Source organism: Aythya marila (genome assembly GCF_965140915.1).
Source record: "Aythya marila genome assembly, chromosome: 10".
NCBI lineage: Eukaryota > Metazoa > Chordata > Aves > Anseriformes > Anatidae > Aythya > Aythya marila.
Window position 1 is genome coordinate 18,518,342 of NC_139051.1, and position 17,004 is coordinate 18,535,345.

At 37.3% G+C, this 17,004-nt stretch overlaps 1 protein-coding gene across 1 annotated transcript in view; it reads right to left on the reverse strand.

Moving 5' to 3' along the window:
• NUP210 (nucleoporin 210) overlaps positions 1-17,004 on the reverse strand; it is a 66,202-nt gene that overhangs the window by 20,220 nt on the left and 28,978 nt on the right. The window contains exons 13-24 of the mRNA XM_082767999.1: positions 15,967-16,165; positions 14,541-14,686; positions 11,696-11,917; positions 9,797-9,970; positions 8,371-8,563; positions 7,978-8,084; positions 5,648-5,752; positions 5,424-5,525; positions 3,564-3,692; positions 2,741-2,868; positions 1,725-1,860; positions 1,352-1,414 (exon numbers count right to left, since the gene is read on the reverse strand). Coding sequence (XP_082624125.1) covers positions 1,352-1,414; positions 1,725-1,860; positions 2,741-2,868; positions 3,564-3,692; positions 5,424-5,525; positions 5,648-5,752; positions 7,978-8,084; positions 8,371-8,563; positions 9,797-9,970; positions 11,696-11,917; positions 14,541-14,686; positions 15,967-16,165 — 1,704 coding nt within the window. The remainder of the gene's footprint in view (positions 1-1,351; positions 1,415-1,724; positions 1,861-2,740; positions 2,869-3,563; positions 3,693-5,423; positions 5,526-5,647; positions 5,753-7,977; positions 8,085-8,370; positions 8,564-9,796; positions 9,971-11,695; positions 11,918-14,540; positions 14,687-15,966; positions 16,166-17,004) is intronic.

Genomic DNA, 17,004 nt, shown 5'->3' on the forward strand with positions numbered 1-17,004 from the left:
AAGAAAAAGCTGTCTGAGCCTTTCCAGACAGTCTCAGAACTTATTTTGCCTGCATGCTGGTCCATCCATGATGCTGGACTGGGAAGTACATTAAACTAGCACAGAAACATACTGTGTGCTATGTACACTATGACAGTTGGTGCTAGGTCTAGGCCAGATAGTTCAAGAAAAAAATAATTACCTCACTTCCTCTTTACCACACATGGTACAACTCTGCGTTCCTGTTTGTATAACTAGTTCACCATGCTTAACTTCATGCAGGTGGCAGATTTATTAATGCTATCCTGGTATTTTACACTGGAAAAGCTTATGCTCCCTTTAATGCCAACAAACACAAAACCTTTGATCCAGCAATACAGTCATACGCAAGGTGGTTTAAGAATGAAACTGCTCTCTTGGTGGAAAGAACAGAATCACAGAATCACAGAATTTTCTAGGTTGGAAGAGACCTCAAGGTCATCGAGTCCAACCTCCAACCTAACGCTAACAGCCCTCCACTAAACCATATCCCTAAGCTCTACATCTAAACGTCTTTTGAAGACTTCCAAGGATGGTGACTCCACCACTTCCCTGGGCAGCCTGTTCCAATGCCTCACAACCCTTTCAGTGAAGAAGTTCTTCCTAACATCTAGCCTAAAACTCCCCTGGCTCAACTTAAACCCATTCCCCCTCGTCCTGTCACCAGGCACGTGGGAGAACAGGCCAACCCCCACCTCGCTACAGCCTCCCTTGAGGTACCTAAAAAGAGCGATAAGGTCACCCCTGAGCCTCCTCTTCTCCAGGCTGAACAAGCCCAGCTCCCTCAGCCGCTCCTCGTAGGACTTGTTCTCCAGGCCCCTCACCAGCTTCGTCGCCCTTCTCTGCACCCGCTCAAGCACCTCGATGTCCTTCTTGTAGCGAGGGGCCCAAAACTGAACACAGTACTCGAGGTGCGGCCTCACCAGAGCCAAGTACAGGGGGACGATCACCTCCCTAGCCCTGCTGGTCACGCTGTTCCTAATACAAGCCAGGATGCCGTTGGCCTTCTTGGCCACCTGAGCACACTGCTGGCTCATATTCAGCCGACTGTCCACCATCACTCCCAGGTCCTTCTCTGCCTGGCAGCTTTCCAACCATTCCTCTCCCAGCCTGTAGCTCTGCTTGGGGTTATTGCGCCCCAGGTGCAGGACCCGGCACTTGGCCTTGTTAAACTTCATGCAGTTGACCTCAGCCCATCAGTTGACCTCAGCCCATCAGTACATTCAGTAAGAACAGAGCTAACATGGAAAATTTACTCCTAAAAGTAAGTTGTACACATTTATTTTAAAAGAGAAATTACAAAACAAAGAAAATATGTTAGAAAATGCCTTACCTGGATCATGGCCCCTATAATCAGGGTCACTTTCCTTGGCAGTAGTCTAAATGGGGGAAAGACCTAAAAATGGAAATATGAATACGTGTCTTCATGCCATTTTAATCAGACAAATTATGTCAAGATATATTACGTACAAGTGTAAAACTGGGGCTTTATTTGCGTAATTACAGTAAATTGAGCATGCAGAAACTAAACTCATCGTTTGCAGTTGAAAAACACTGAAATCTGAAACAGACTAACATTTGGGTAAATTCTGAGCAGAAAAAGTAAACAGATTATTCTGGCAGATTATAAATTAACAAAAGTATACTATTCCTGTGCTATCATAACAGATTTTGTTTACACACATATTTAATCTGAAATGATTTACTTCAATCTGTTGTGGAGCTGAATTGATTCTTTGTCCTCTTCTGTCCGTAACAGTTGCCATAAGACTAGTCTGACCTAAGGCCACCCCATGCACTAAAAATGCTGCAGTATGGTCATCGAGAGCTTCAGCAAGTGGGCTGTAGTGAGGAAATACAGTAAAATATGTAAGTTCATTGAATAAAGTACATGAATAACAACTGCAATGGACTTATTTAGTATATATCAGTTTCATCATAAGAACTATTAAGTGACTACGTAAATACCACAACTCAACATGAAACACAATGAAATGGCTCTTTGTAGCCTGTATTTCATTTTTAAATGAAATAGAAACAAGAGTGCTAGCTGGTGCAGGCCACAACTCTGCCAGGGAATCCAGTAACAATTTCACAGGTACAGGCAATTGTGGGACAGGCCTCAAGTACACACCTTAACACGAATTAATGGAGTGGGATAGATACAGCCAGAGAGTACTGCATGATGCATGCACAAACGAGCACATACTTCTCCATACAAAGACGAATGCTTTTATTATTCATTGTTTCAACAATAAAAATCAGTCCAAAAAGTTTTTTACCTCTGATTTTAATCATTGTGTTTAGAGCTTGGAAAATAGGAAGCTTCTAGACAATACAAGGATTTAACCTACCTGCTTATAAAAAGCAGCCAATGAGCTTGATAGCATGTCTCCACAAATACATTTTTTCACCTCATGTTATTTGCAAAGTCATGCCTTCCGAGATGCTGATGGCCCCATGAAATGTTACAGCACATGGGAAGTTTCATAAATCAGCCAACGAGACTTAGAGGGTTAAGTTAAGCAATTTTTTGAGGACATTTAACAGGTAATCAAAACTTTGAAGCTCTACTTTAGAAACGCAACTTTTGAAGTAAATGCATTATCAAAAGACCATTCATTGTATACCACTGTGCCCCCAAGCAAATATCTTTATTCATTTTTCTTATTCTGCCTATAAACATTTGCAGATTAATAAAAAAACAAATCCGTGAACTTACACAAGTGAAACAATTTGAGATGCCGCCCTTAGTTTTAGATCCATGACAGTAAAGTATTTAGCCAGAAAAGGTTTCTTAGAGTCATCCAAAACTCTGACATAAGCCTTAACTGTTTTTCCAATCTCCACCTGAAATACAGTCAAATCCAGTCATTTTTCAACTATTTTAAAAATAATTCTTATTTATTGACATACATGTTTTATTTTATATTACACTTTTTGTAGAATATTAGAGATAAGGCCCAAAGCATAGATTAGCACTGCTTTTAAAGAATAATCCCTGCCAGCTACAGTTAGTATCAAATTAAATAAATGAATTCAGGCCTTTCAGCTGGTAAGCTGAAATTAAAACATCTAGGAATATCAACACTTATTTTGTATAAGACTTACTGAAGCTGGTAAGTAAAGTGAGGTGGACATTTTTTGTGTTCATTTTTAAAGCATAACATATGGAAAACGACCTTGGGGCAAAACATGCTCCTAAAAGAATCGCTCTCAAGCACTTCAAACAACAGGAAATGTAAATTAGTGTGTTCATATAAATTATGAATTAACATTGATGTGTAAATACAAAAGTTGAGATTGCTGCTGCACTGAATAGTAGGAGACACTTGATACTCTGAACAATTAAGACCTAACATAAATTTGGGAGGGAGAAACAGGTACAGGGAGGTAAAACTTTCTCTACGGTGATAGAGCTGTAGCAGAGGGCCCTAACCACTACACAGTACCACCCTGTACATGTCTTACGTGTATGCTTACAATCAGCACAAGGTATCAGGACAATCTGGATCATCTACTAACACTGGTTCAAAGCTACTAACCTTGTCAACAACTCGGACGTACAGTTCCTGTATATCAGATACATGAATTTCAGCTTTAGCTGGTGCAGGGAAAGCCAAACACAAGTCATGAATCATTACAGTCACTGATCCTGGAAGCAGAGGATGCACCTATAACGTCAAAAGAAAATTCTACTATAGCATTTCTTATTTTCATTTGTCTGTCATTCACAGGATAAAATTTGTTTCCCTTCTAGGGCAGAATTAGTCGGATGCAGAAGTCTCCAAGCCTTAGACACAGATAATTCTTCCACTGAAGCAAAATTAAAGCCGTAAAATGCAGTTAAACAGTATCATAGTATTGAGCTAGTGCAAATGGCCCTGGGCAGCAACTGAATTAAAAAATCTTCATCTAGAAGCAAGTGTGACATTTTGTTATTCTCCTTTTGCCATCAGAATAACAATAGACAACAAAAATGTATCAATGAAACTTTTCTTAGAGGACAGAAAAACAAAATTATTAGGAAAAAAAAATAAGGATAGATATTATGCCTGTAAAGCATTAATACTGCTTCCTAGGAGATTCTTTACAGTTATTACTGGTGGAAGATCTTTCCAAGTGGGAGAACAATTGACTAGTCAGGTATTTCTTGGATACATTTTTTTCTTTATTTTTAAACAAAGAACTTACATTACACTCACCAGCATACAGCAAGAACCAAGTGATAAAGAAACAGAGCTTTGCTCACAAGCAAAAGCTCTCACAACTAGGCACCCATCCTAAAGTCCTCTCTCCATACACGTCCTCAAGGTCACACTTCCATCCTTTTGTCTGCATTACCTCTGCAGTTCTCTTGCAGTTTTGCCTGACCTTGCTACACACACTCCAGGGACAATCCTGACTATTCTCTCCACCACAGGGGCCTTCACTTTGGCCAGAGACAGCACAGATGTTTGGTGTCCTACTCTTACATACTCATGGAAAATAATTCTCTGAAACAAAGGGTGACTGACAACCAGGCCTCCCAATTCAAAGGAATTTAATAAAATTCATAGCATTACTTGGCAGCACTACAGGAGTAACCAATAAGAGGAGTTAGAACAGTTGGCATTTTGTTCTTTGAGGGCACCGCTCTTACTTTTGCCTCAAAATTAAAATAAAGTCCTAATAAATATCATCTGTCAAAATGACAGCCATTCCCAAGGAGGGTACTGATGCATACACTGGGGGCATACATTAACATGCATCCAAACAAAATGGAGAAGCAAGTGTGACACACAAATTTTATTTTATATGCTTATAGAGCAGCAAGGACAGCTGATCTGGACCAATAGCTTTGAAAGATTATGTAGGTTGCCAGCGCACTGAAACACAGCAAGGCTATCATATAGCTAGCTTTATTGCTGTGATAAAAGCTAATTGTGTGCGGACATATTTTAGTTCATTTCTTAGCCAAGACTTCCTTCTGCTCTAGAGTACACAACTGCACCACTGTAGTATTTTACTGTAGTTAATTATATTTTCCCCTTAAGAAAAATTGGAGACAGAAAAAAAACAAACACATAATGCATTCTCTCCTTAAGTGTGAAAGGGATTTCTTACATCTCCACTAAAAGAATAAAAATAAAATAGTGTAAATATGACAGAATGAAACCAATATATTACTACAAGTGTCAGATAGGCTTTGTTAGCTTTCTAGAAGATGTGTAATCCTGTTCACAATGCTTGTAACCTTTTTGTTAGGGGTTAGAGGTTGCACACTCTGAAAGTATGAGACTGAATTTAGAACAGTCATCCCATCCAATACCAATCCCTTTCCAATACTTGGAACACACACACGCACACACACACAATAACATTCAGATTGCCAAACAGACATAAAATTATGTTACTTCACTCACCAAAGCAACACCTTGAGTTTCCTCATGACTCACAGTGACAATGTTTGCAACGCTGGTATTAATGAAAAAGTATCCAGAACCTTCTTTGATGAACAGTTCTGCCTGCAAAAACAAAAAAGCACCCCAAATTAAATTGCATCTTGCTCGTACTTTGCTAAAACTGGCATCCTTACCCATGTCATAATTCTTGATATTCTAGAATAATCAGCAAAATAATGCATTACCTGTATGTCAGGGTGATTGTAAATGGAGACATCAGTAGGGCTGACTTTTACATCTTCCACTAGAATCAGCTCAATAGCAGCAGACACAGGTAGAAGAGGTTCATACTAAAAGAAACAATTCCATTTACCAGGTGTGACAGCAAATACTAAACATTAGAAAATGATACAAGTCTCTTTCATATGCAGGAAAGAATTCTTAAAGCAGATGAACAAAGAGCCAGATCTGGAGAAGTTTCCATTAATAGAACATCCAGAAGATCAAGCAATTGTTTCAGCTGCTAGCGTTCTTCTCAGCTGCTAGTGTTCCTCTTCATGTAAGGTCAGATACAGGACATGCTATCATATTCTGCATCTTTGTCCAAGCTAAAGAACAAAGGCCTATTCACTCAAGACTTCACAGGATCAATTAACCACGTCTGACATACAGATAGGATATTAACTCAGAGACCTGCTTTAAGTTCATACAGAACAAGCAAGTGGAAAGAGATTATTTTCTTCTCTTTCAAGATCTTTTTAGGATTCTTCCTAGCAGGCCACCAAAAGAAATTTTTCCTGAAATTTAAGTACATAAACACTGGACCAGATGCAACTCTAATCATTCATTCATAACAACATTAGCTTAAAAAGGGAAAATGGTTTTCAGAGGAAGTTAGTATTATGTGCCCATTTCACCTAATGAGTAGAGTGATTTCCTTGATGTAGAAAGGATGTCATCTTAGCCCTAACGACATAATGACTGTTCCACTTAAACAGGGAACAGTGATCAAGACATCTTAATATACCATCTATTAGATTTTTATTTGTCTGTTAGAAAAAAATAAGTATGGACAGTTTTGAAAGCAGAATATAGCAGACTTCTAATGCATTTGAAAAAAAAAGCGAATCATCTAATTTACACAAGCAACACATAAATCCATGTAACTGTAGCAGAAGTGATGCCTACAACTACACTTTGAGCAGAAAAGCTTTCTCCCAAACACAAAGACTACATGAGAACTTCAGTACCATTATGCATGTATATATCACATACTGAAATAATGTGAACTTCTATCAACTTGATAGGAAGTTTAGAGAATTCACTCTAATGCCTAGATGTGAGAGAGAATATTGAATATTGATGCAATGAAGCAGAGCACATAAAATTACAGAATTATTGAAGAACACCAGGCACCCTGATTACAACTCAATTTTCTCAAGAGAAAAAGATACAGAACCGAGTATCTCAGGTGGCACAGAACCACCTCTCTAATCTAGTAACTTGAAGTAATAGTCAGTCCAAGATTTGGCAGAATTTGACTGACAGAAAACTGGGACATAGGATACTTCACATTATGAATGTCTATTTGTGACCCACTTTGGATTAAAAATACTGTAACCACTAGCGCCGTAATTCACTTTGTCTCAACTCTGTATTTATGGTACATGACTCAGAACTGTACAGAGTCAAGGAACTACTTAAATCTTGCTTACCAAAATTGAAACAGAATTTAGAGAAGCACAATATTTTAAGTTAGTTACTATGCATGTTAGGGTGTTCCGCAGGCTGAAATTTGCCCTTAAATTTAGTTAAAATAAAACATCACCACCACCAACAACAGAAAAGCAGCTACTGTTTACATCTGCCTTCTGTGCTTATCATCACTACTTTACACTGCTGTTCTTCCATGTGTTAAATGTCTACAGATTTAAGTATTGTAAGGAATGGCTATTGACTTCTGTCATTACAACTCATTTATATGGCTAGCACCATATAAATGAGTATCCCCTCCCTTCTACTCCCTGACCAATGGAGATCAAAGAACAAGAACATTAGTCGGAGCACAGATTTTACATACAGTTCATATGACAGTATCAGCCAGCTTTTGCTTTGCTTACCTATAACATCCCTACCCTGTTTTGCAAGTGGAAATAATACATTTGCCTTCCCGTGCAAAAACGGCATTAAACTCATGGTTTGTTTGGTGAAGGATAAGTAGCTGAGCTTCACCAGTTCATTAAAGAAGTATGGATTGAAAGAAAACTAAATGAAAGATGTAAAGGGAAAAGAATAGGACATATTTGATATGGATAGCAGAAAATAATGATGAAGACAAAAAAAAAAAAAAAAGAGCCATAAACATTAAGAAAATCTAGTGGTATGAATCTTTCTTCAGAACTGGTTATGGAGTTGCCTTATTTTTAGGTTACTATGCACTAGGAAAATAAATATGTAGAAATACTACACATTAAGCATCACAAGGAAATAATTGCACATCCTGCCCTGCCCACCCAACCCCTCGCCTCTCCCCCCAAAATAAAAAAAAAAACAACAAAAAAAGAGTTCTGAGTACCGGTATTTTTACTTTAGCTGCCTTGAGATGAGATTGTTGGTATCCTGTTGCAGTTGCAGAAATAGCAGTTGTTCCAGACTTGTGATGAACTAAAACAGTTTGTAAGCCTGGAACCAAACAAAAGCAAAATAAATCTGATTATGGGGCAGAAAAAGACAAAGTATAAACTGTTCACCTCTTCCATTTTCATTCTAAGACGACAATGATTTTCCTCACTAAAAATGGGCTTTTTGTTTATTTTTGTTTAATAATGCAGGCTTTAAATGCAAGCTTAGGACAAGCTGAAATATGACTGCAGATTACATTACTTTCTTAATCAAGATCAGACACTACCATATAGATTTAATTCTGGACTCTTCAAATAATGAAATGCTCATTTAAACTAATTTTTACCATGCATTTTCTTTTGACTGCTTCCATCTTCTTTCAGAATCAGTTCCATTGGCATATTAGGCTCAATATTAGCTAAAGACATTTTTGTTGATTCCCAGATAACACTCAGGGAACTGAAGTTATCAAATTTACTTCCCTGTTGGTCATAAGCAGCCAAATCCAATACTGGATTGCGATAATTTGAAACAGGAACCTGAAAAAGAATGAATATTTTGAACTGAAAAGATGCAAGGGGATTTTTAATCATGAAAAAAAAAAAAATTATTTTGAGTTCTGTAACACTTATTCATCACGTGAGTCATATTCATTAAAATAAGCCATCAATGCAAAGTCATTAAGTGTACTTCAACTGCAAGGGGTTTTTGCTGTTGGTTTTGCTTAGTTTTAAACCAGTAAATTATGCTAAACCAAAACCAAACTACACTGCTCAGGTATATCATATTTGGAATTCGAATAAATAAAAAATGTTGCTATTAGTCAGAAGATATAGCACAAGATTTTCATGTTCATCTCGTGTAATGTGCTAGCAAAAACAGTGCACTGATATAGTCCAGCTCTTGACACATACATGTATAGAGCTAGAAATATAGGTGAAGTCTAAAATAACTTATAATATGCAAAAACTTCTTATCTTGTTATGTAAAAGAAATAACATTGAAAGATTCCTCAACTCCATATGTATTTTAGTTTTATGAAACTAGGATGACCTGCAAATATCCTTAAGCAATATGAACACAACAGAACAGTTTACTCGGCAGACAAGGTATGACAGCATTCATTTGGATACAGAAGAAAGTTTTAATGCTTGTTAATCTATACATACTTATTTGTTCATGCACTACCACCCATATTTGCAAAACTGAATAAACCTGATGTCACTGAACAATACACACTGCACATACAAATGTACACTTGTAATAATAATGCACAGCAAAATATCTCTATATATACTCAATAGAGTATTTCGATCAGAGTGAAATGATACAGGGAAAAAGATTATCCTTAAAAACAACCACTGGAAACATATATACTCCTCCCCCCCGCCTTCTTTTTGCTGTTGTTGTAAAAGTTCGACTTGCTTTCATTCGCTTCTCCCCTTCTGCTTAGCCCCAGTTTTGAGACAGGTCAGGTTCACTGAACCCTCACAGTGATTCTTTTGTGAGAAGACACAATATGTGTGCTTTTGCATATACTCCTGCTTTCTGATAACATCTCTTTATAAATGTATTCAAACAACCACTGCAGGAAACTCACATTTAGACTGTTCTCTGCAAAAGCAGTTAATGATACAAGTGCTGCCCACAATCCTGTAGTTACTGGTACCCTCTCAATCTTCAAATCAACTGTTTTGTTTCTTATGTAGAGGTCCAAAGACTGATTTATATGTTACAATAACACTTTTTTCTGTTTCTTTTCTTAGCCTTACCACTTGCTTGTTTTGTTGCAGTAAAGGGCAGGAGAGATCAAGCTGAGGACTTCCATAAACAGGAGTCAAAGTGAGTCGTGAAGGGACAGCACAGATAAGCTTCACCACAGCAGGCTCAACTGCTGGAAAAGGGTTGGTCACTGTGGGATTGTTTCCAACTGTTAAGGCAATAGCCTATAAAATTATGAAAACAGGAAAGTGAGGAGAGAGTAAAAGACTATTCAGTACAGGCACATTCTATTTCACACATCTCAATTATACTCCTCTGTCAAAAAAACAAGCAAAATATGTTTCTTGTGGATTTATAGCACTATTGAAGACACAAGATTTAAAAGGACATGCATTTCAAGAGAAGTTCTATGCCATTATCAAAGTACTATTCTTGGAAACTTCTTCTAGGTATTCATGTTTACTACCATCTAGCTTGACACAAACAAACCTTTCATAACTTAAAAAGCTAACAGGCTGATTTTTTTTTCTTGTCAGAGTGAGAACAGAACAGCTCAAAGACAATATTTATAGCCAGCTGAAGATGTTCAAAACATCTTGAGCTTTATTTTACATGCCCTCTTAAGCCCTCAACAAAACAAGTTGGACATAAACACAGAGAAGATTATCCCAGCAGGCTGTGGCAGATCTGGTTATCTGCCTTAGGTAGCCAAAGACGCACAGATGCTATCTGTTCTGGACAACACGAGGAGAGTCAGCCAATGCATTCACAGTCACAGTCAACAAAAATATATTTTGTCCTTTCTCAACCCCCAGTTACAGAAATAGAATCACAGAAACATTCAGGTTGGAAAAGACCACTAAAGATCATCTAGTCCAACCTGTAACCTAGGACTAAAGTCCACCACTAAACCACACTACTAAGTTCTAAACCTATACTTTTCTTGAAAACCTCTAGGGATGGTGACTGAACCACTTCACAGGGCAGCCTATTCCTATGCTGCACAACTCTTTCAGTAAAAAATTTCTCTTGATACCCAATCTAAAATTCCCCTGGTGCAACTTAAGGCCATTTCCCCTTATCAGTTTGTGCATGGGAGATGACCCCCATCTCACTATAGTATCCTTTACGGTAATTGTAGAGTGAGATAAGGTCTCCCCTGAGCCTCCTTTTCTACAGGCTAAACAAGCCCAGTACCTTCGGCAACTCTTCTTAAAAATTCTTTTCTGGACCCACACTGGCTTTGTTGCCCTTCTTCAGGTATAAAATAGCTATACTTTGTACAATGTCTGCTGAGAAAACCAGTTAACCAATTTGGCAGCCACATTGAAACACTTAGGCCTCACAAAATTACAGGAGAAAAAAAAAAAAAAAAAAAAAAAAAAGAAGAAATCAAAGCTAAATGCTTCATAAACTGACCAAGGTAGATAAAGCAGGACAAATCACTTCTGCACTTTGGAGAAAACAAGACCAGGTGGAACATGACTACAGGCATTCACATGACTGTTATTTGTTTGAATAAACACAATTACACTGGCAGATAACTTGGTTCAGAGGAGCAGGTCATACTGAAGAGTCAGTCTAGTGCAGTAACCTTCTGCTACATTCCTGTTTATGTAAACTGAAGCAAGCTGCAGTTATTTGGATCTATCTGTTCTAATGCATTCTACAACATAAGGTTAGTGTGACTTGGCTTTATACTGCAATAAACCCATCATAAACCACTTTATAACATAACATTATGAAATAACTCTCTAAAACCTGTACCAGCATCACAATGAAGAAAGTGCATAAACAATGTACTTAATGTGAGCTCTTTACTGGTTTATTATAAAAACTACTCATTATTTAAAAAGGTATATGGTATCATAAATCTGTCTGAAGCCTGTTCTCAATTGCCTTAGCTCAGCATTTGATGGAGGACAATACAAACACCTTCTGGCACTTACTTGCTCTCCCAGGCTTTTGCAAGATACTCTAACCCAATGCTGGATGTTATTCCGAGATGTAGGAAGTCCAAATAAAGACAGGCCAATACTTTCTTCATCCTCAGCAGTGATGTTCCTGAAGAACTTGGAAGGCTCTTGTACCCATGGTCTAGGTCCTCCCTCAAATAACATATCTTTAGAGGAACCCAGAGTCACTAAAGCAACAGATGGAGGATCAACAGTCTGGAATGAATGACAGTTAGGGATTAATGATTCTATTCACAAATACTTTGACTGCTCTTTGCAAAAAAAACTTCCTAGAAGATCCTATTTGTTGTTTTGATTGGTCTGTGTTTTTTACTTACAGTGGTTTGTACATCTGATTATTTAAGAACTGAGTTGTACCAAAATGATTAGCATCACCTACAGCGATTCCACCCGGTCAGATTCTATTCAGTAGAATCCAAGGATGCAGAGAAAAGTTAACTATGTTCTAATTGCATCTCTTTCATGAAGAGCTACCACAGGAGAATGACTCTGAATATACTCTCCTGAGCACAGAGAGATAATACATTTTTTCAAATTTACAGCACTTTAATGAATGAAATAATATCCAGTTTTACACTTCAAAATTCCTTTCACTTTACAGTGCTCTCTCCAGCACAGTTCTGTGCTCATAATTGTTTTTTTACACAAGTTTTACTTCAAACCTCTACAAGAAATTTCAGATTGATGTGCATCACTGGGATAGACTGTGCTGTTTATCATCACAGAAATTAACCTGACATATTAAAACACAATAACCATTTGTAGTGTGCGTTCCACAACCCCATTTGACTTAGAGTTTAGTAAGAAAGAAATAACAGCTAACAAGAGATGGTTCAATTCTTCCCACAGGTGCCTTTGCGTAGGAAGAGAGAGGAGGCATGGGAAGAGTTGGCATAAATGTTCCTCTTTCCTCCCAGTTACTCCTTGGTTATATGTGTAATATAAAAGGTAATGGGAAAAGGTAAAGCCCAATGGGAAAAACAAGAGATCTAGTTTTGAGTGTCTGCCTGCCCTTTGACTTCTGTTTATTTTTCCTCACTTTTTATACTATAAATTGTTTTATGATAGACATCTGACAGAAAAATGCATGCATCCTCCATTTTGGGGCATCATAAATATTTCTATCTATAGAAAGGAGGGAAACGAACATGGAAATGACCATCCTACACTTTAAAGCAAAATTTTTCACTCTGTGAAGCTTATTTTAGCACAGATTTAAAAATTATCTCTATTCTTTAAGCACAGAATACGTAAGCAAAGATTTTTTAAAAGTGTACTTAATCTATTCTCCATGTCAGTATATTTTGGCTCTGTTAAGTACACTGGAATCGTTTTACTTTATAGATGAAAGTGGCGTTATAATGCCCTAAGGGGTTTGCTAGTAAACGTGAATGATGACATACATATGAAAAATATCCTGATTAAAGAGACTGTCTCATACGGCTAACAACAGAAAAGCTTACACACACTGCTCAGGGTGTTTCAGCATCTTCAATGAATTATACTCTGCAATTTAAGATTTTTGTCAGAAAAGCATCTTTAAAAATTAAAATCATCATTACAGTCAAGTCTGAATGATTTGCACAAACTTTTATTCCAGATTTTGGAAAAAAGCCACGGTCAAATTATTAAAATTCAGTTTTGCAGATTCAGTGCTTGACCTCTGAAGACACAAGTATACTGTTTTATATTTCCAAATACTGACCCTGTCCTCAGGTTTTTTTCCTTACTGTTTTTTTAATAAACTATCCAACATTTCTCTCATTTGTAGGGAAAAAGCATTCCTTTTCACTGTCATATATGAATGTCAGCTTTCCATTCTTGCAAAAAAAAAGTTTATATACTATTACAGCAGAAATCATAAACTACGTTTACTTTTATTTACTATTATGTACACAGAATCGTAACTGCACCCTTATTACCTTCTTAATCCAATTGTTAATTATTTAAAATGATCAGTTGAAAAAAGATTAGTCTCACATCATTTTCAATCCATTTAGCGTATACTGAACAGTTATTTTACTAATTGAAGTAGGCTGTTAAAAAAAAAAAAAGATACACAATTTCTAAAGGATTCAGTTTCATGAATGAATTGTCTGGATGTTGTACTACAGTGTTGTTTTTCAGCATTTTACATACTCAAATTTGGTTATTTAACAACTTAATTTATGCATTTAATTTACCTGGCAGTATTGCTCCCTACCCCTGAATTTCTTACTACTCTTCCAATGAAAAGATGAACATGAAAGTAAAATAAATTGAAAAGAAAAAAAAAAAAAAAAAAGAAGAAAAATAATTTGTAGAAGTCAGGTAACTGCAAACTAACCAGAAAGAGGAACTCAGTGCTATAAAGCTTGCTATCCTCCACCCTCAAAATATCCACTCCTCCGCAGTTCACTCAGATGAGGGTTATTCCTATTAACTGTCCTGCGTATTTCTTCAGATGAAGCAATTGTGACTTCTGCCAAAAATCTGAAAAATGGGCAAGGATTTCAAATTCACTTTCCCCTTCAGAAGTTGAAAGAATCTGTTAGTTCACCACTGAATTAACTTCTGGGTTGCAGACACAGTACCTATGTAGACAAACTCCACTACGTTATTTTTATATATATAATAAAAAATATAACATTTACATATACACATATATGCTCCATAGATGACGATTAAAACACAATGACCAAAGCATAAGACTTTTCCTGCAAATCAACCATCCAACTTTTTTTTTTTAATCCTACTATTTACATAATATCAAGTTGTGATTTGTCACTTAAAGGCATTTTAAGGTATAGATCGCTTTACAAACAAATAGAACACTTACTTTTAATGGTAGATAGGCAGCAATGGTGATGCTGGCACTGAGGTGGACATGGCCATGGGTATAACTAACAACAAGTGTAGTGTATCCTTGAGTTTCAGCTTTCACTTTGACTCCACTACAAAAATCAGCAGTTGGCTTAAGCCTTCCTATCAAACAAATTAAAAACATATAAATATATATTTGGAGAGAAATGCCTAGACACTTTAATGCTAGCTCTACATAGCTTTTCTCAGCAGAAGCATTTCTACCAGAAGTAATTAGAGACACGCTCTCCATCTGAATAAGTAAAACACTCACTACTGTCTTTCATCTCAAACCCAACAATTGAACGATTCATGTCTCTCAAACTTCTTTATTTTCAGCCTGTCCAAAGCAGGTCATGAGTCTTTTCTCTGGTACAAACTAATATGATTTTATTTCTCTTAATGGAATAATTTGATCTTGCTGTTTTAAGATGAAACTGGATCACTAAGCACAAATAAGTGGCATGGTTCAGACGAACCTTCCTGCACAAACATGCTGCATTGCCTACAGTTTCTGTTTTCTCTAGTTGAAGTTAAGGTATTTTTGTGCAACTTTTCTGCTTACTCAGAATATATTGGAGTTTGGGGGATCTACCCTCACCCCTCTTTTTGCAGAAAAAAACATCAACAACAAGGAAGTAAAACAGTACAAGAGCAAATTATGCACTGACATTTAAAATAGCTGCGTCTCAGGCAAACAGATGGCACAATGCAGACTGGTTTTACTGACTTACTAGCACAGGAAAGAGCTTCCATACAAGAGGAACTGGGAAAAAATTAATAGTACATCTGAATAACATACTAAATTCAGCAGACTCAGGAACAAGCACACTGCTCAATATCCATTTAGCCAAGCAATACTAATGGCAATTTCTGAAAATAACATGCAGATTCCATGTTCTTGCTACACTTCTTAAAGCAATGATTTTAAGAACAATAGAGCTTTGGCAAAATTTTATCAGCTGATCATCTTAGTTTCTTGCAAGCAAACACCGTCTTATAGAACAGAAAGCACTGCTGGACAAGAAGGGCAAAGCAGTTCTTAGTCTTAGTGTTACAAATCCTCCAGCCCTACCTCAAACACATTCATCTTTGTTAGAGAAGCATATTAAAAACACCGTATCAGTAGAGACATGACATACTGCACTTTTTCCAACAAATTAGTTGCCAAAATGCTTTCAGAGTCCCATAAAACATCAAAAATATCAAAGGAGTTCTGCATAAAAAAGTAAATACATTCTCAAAATAAAACTGCATACCTACTCTGATCCCCATCTTCTAAGTTAAAAGCATATCTCTAGCAATACTCTACATAGCAGATGAAACACTGATTTAAAGGAGGTATATGATTTAGTAACATTTTAATTTACGTTCCAAAACAGGGAGGGGTGGGGTTAAATCACCTTGCAATGGCACGAACACGCCACGGTTTTCTACTTCCACAACTAGATCAAAGTGTGAGCAGTCACTCAGTGGGACTGTCTCGCCTGTTTCAACATTGGTTAGGCCGTTAATTCTCAGGGGCAGCTCCAATACTTGGCCAACACGTGCTTCAACTTGACATGGTGTGAACTCCATCCCACTAGGTTCAGTTACAAACACCTGAAGGAGGAAAGAAACATAAGACAGAGGTGCATCAAATCTGCAGGAAGGCACCAGGTGAACTGGAAGACTTCACTATGCTCTCCTTATTTTAATTAGCCCTCTTGTAGTCATGTCTCAGTTGCTGATTCCCTTTGATGGCTTAAAGTATTCTCTCTCATATTCAAACTTGCTTTTGTGTTTACCTACCACAGAAATGTATCAAAAAAGGCCATGGAAAGCTTCTTACTGTGTTAGTGCTCCTGTCCTTTAAGAGTTCAAGTTCTCATTAGCCTGGGGATCCTTCTACTGCTACTTGCACAACTCTCCCTTCTGCTGCATGAATCATAAAGCGAGGATTAAGGTGCATGTTATCTCCAGGAGGTACCATAACCAACTGGGCCAGCTCAAGCATCCAAGCTTGACTTCTACAAGGCAAATATTTGAGCTAGACCTGACATAGTCAGCAAGTATCCCCAGCCTCCAGCCTGGATCTCTCACAGCAGGTCTGCAGAAGCTGGGGGAACTAATGGCCCTTTCTCACATGAGCTTATTTGACTGCCTTTTTTTTTTTTTTTTTGTGCATTTCTATTGGCAAAACATTTCCAAAGGCATCCAAGGCTCAAAGGTCTCCCCAGTAATGTCAGAAATCTAAAATAAGTAACCAGATTTCTAATGCCTAATCTTACAACCTTCTGCTTCCACAAGTAATGCTTATCTGAGAGATACCTTGAAATTAAAAGGGTTACTTCCTGAAGTAAGACTGGCAGAAACTGAACTTGCATGCTCTTGTATATAACATGTTGATGAACAAGCCTTAGCTATATTATTTATTATTGTAATCTGCTGCTATTTTTCCC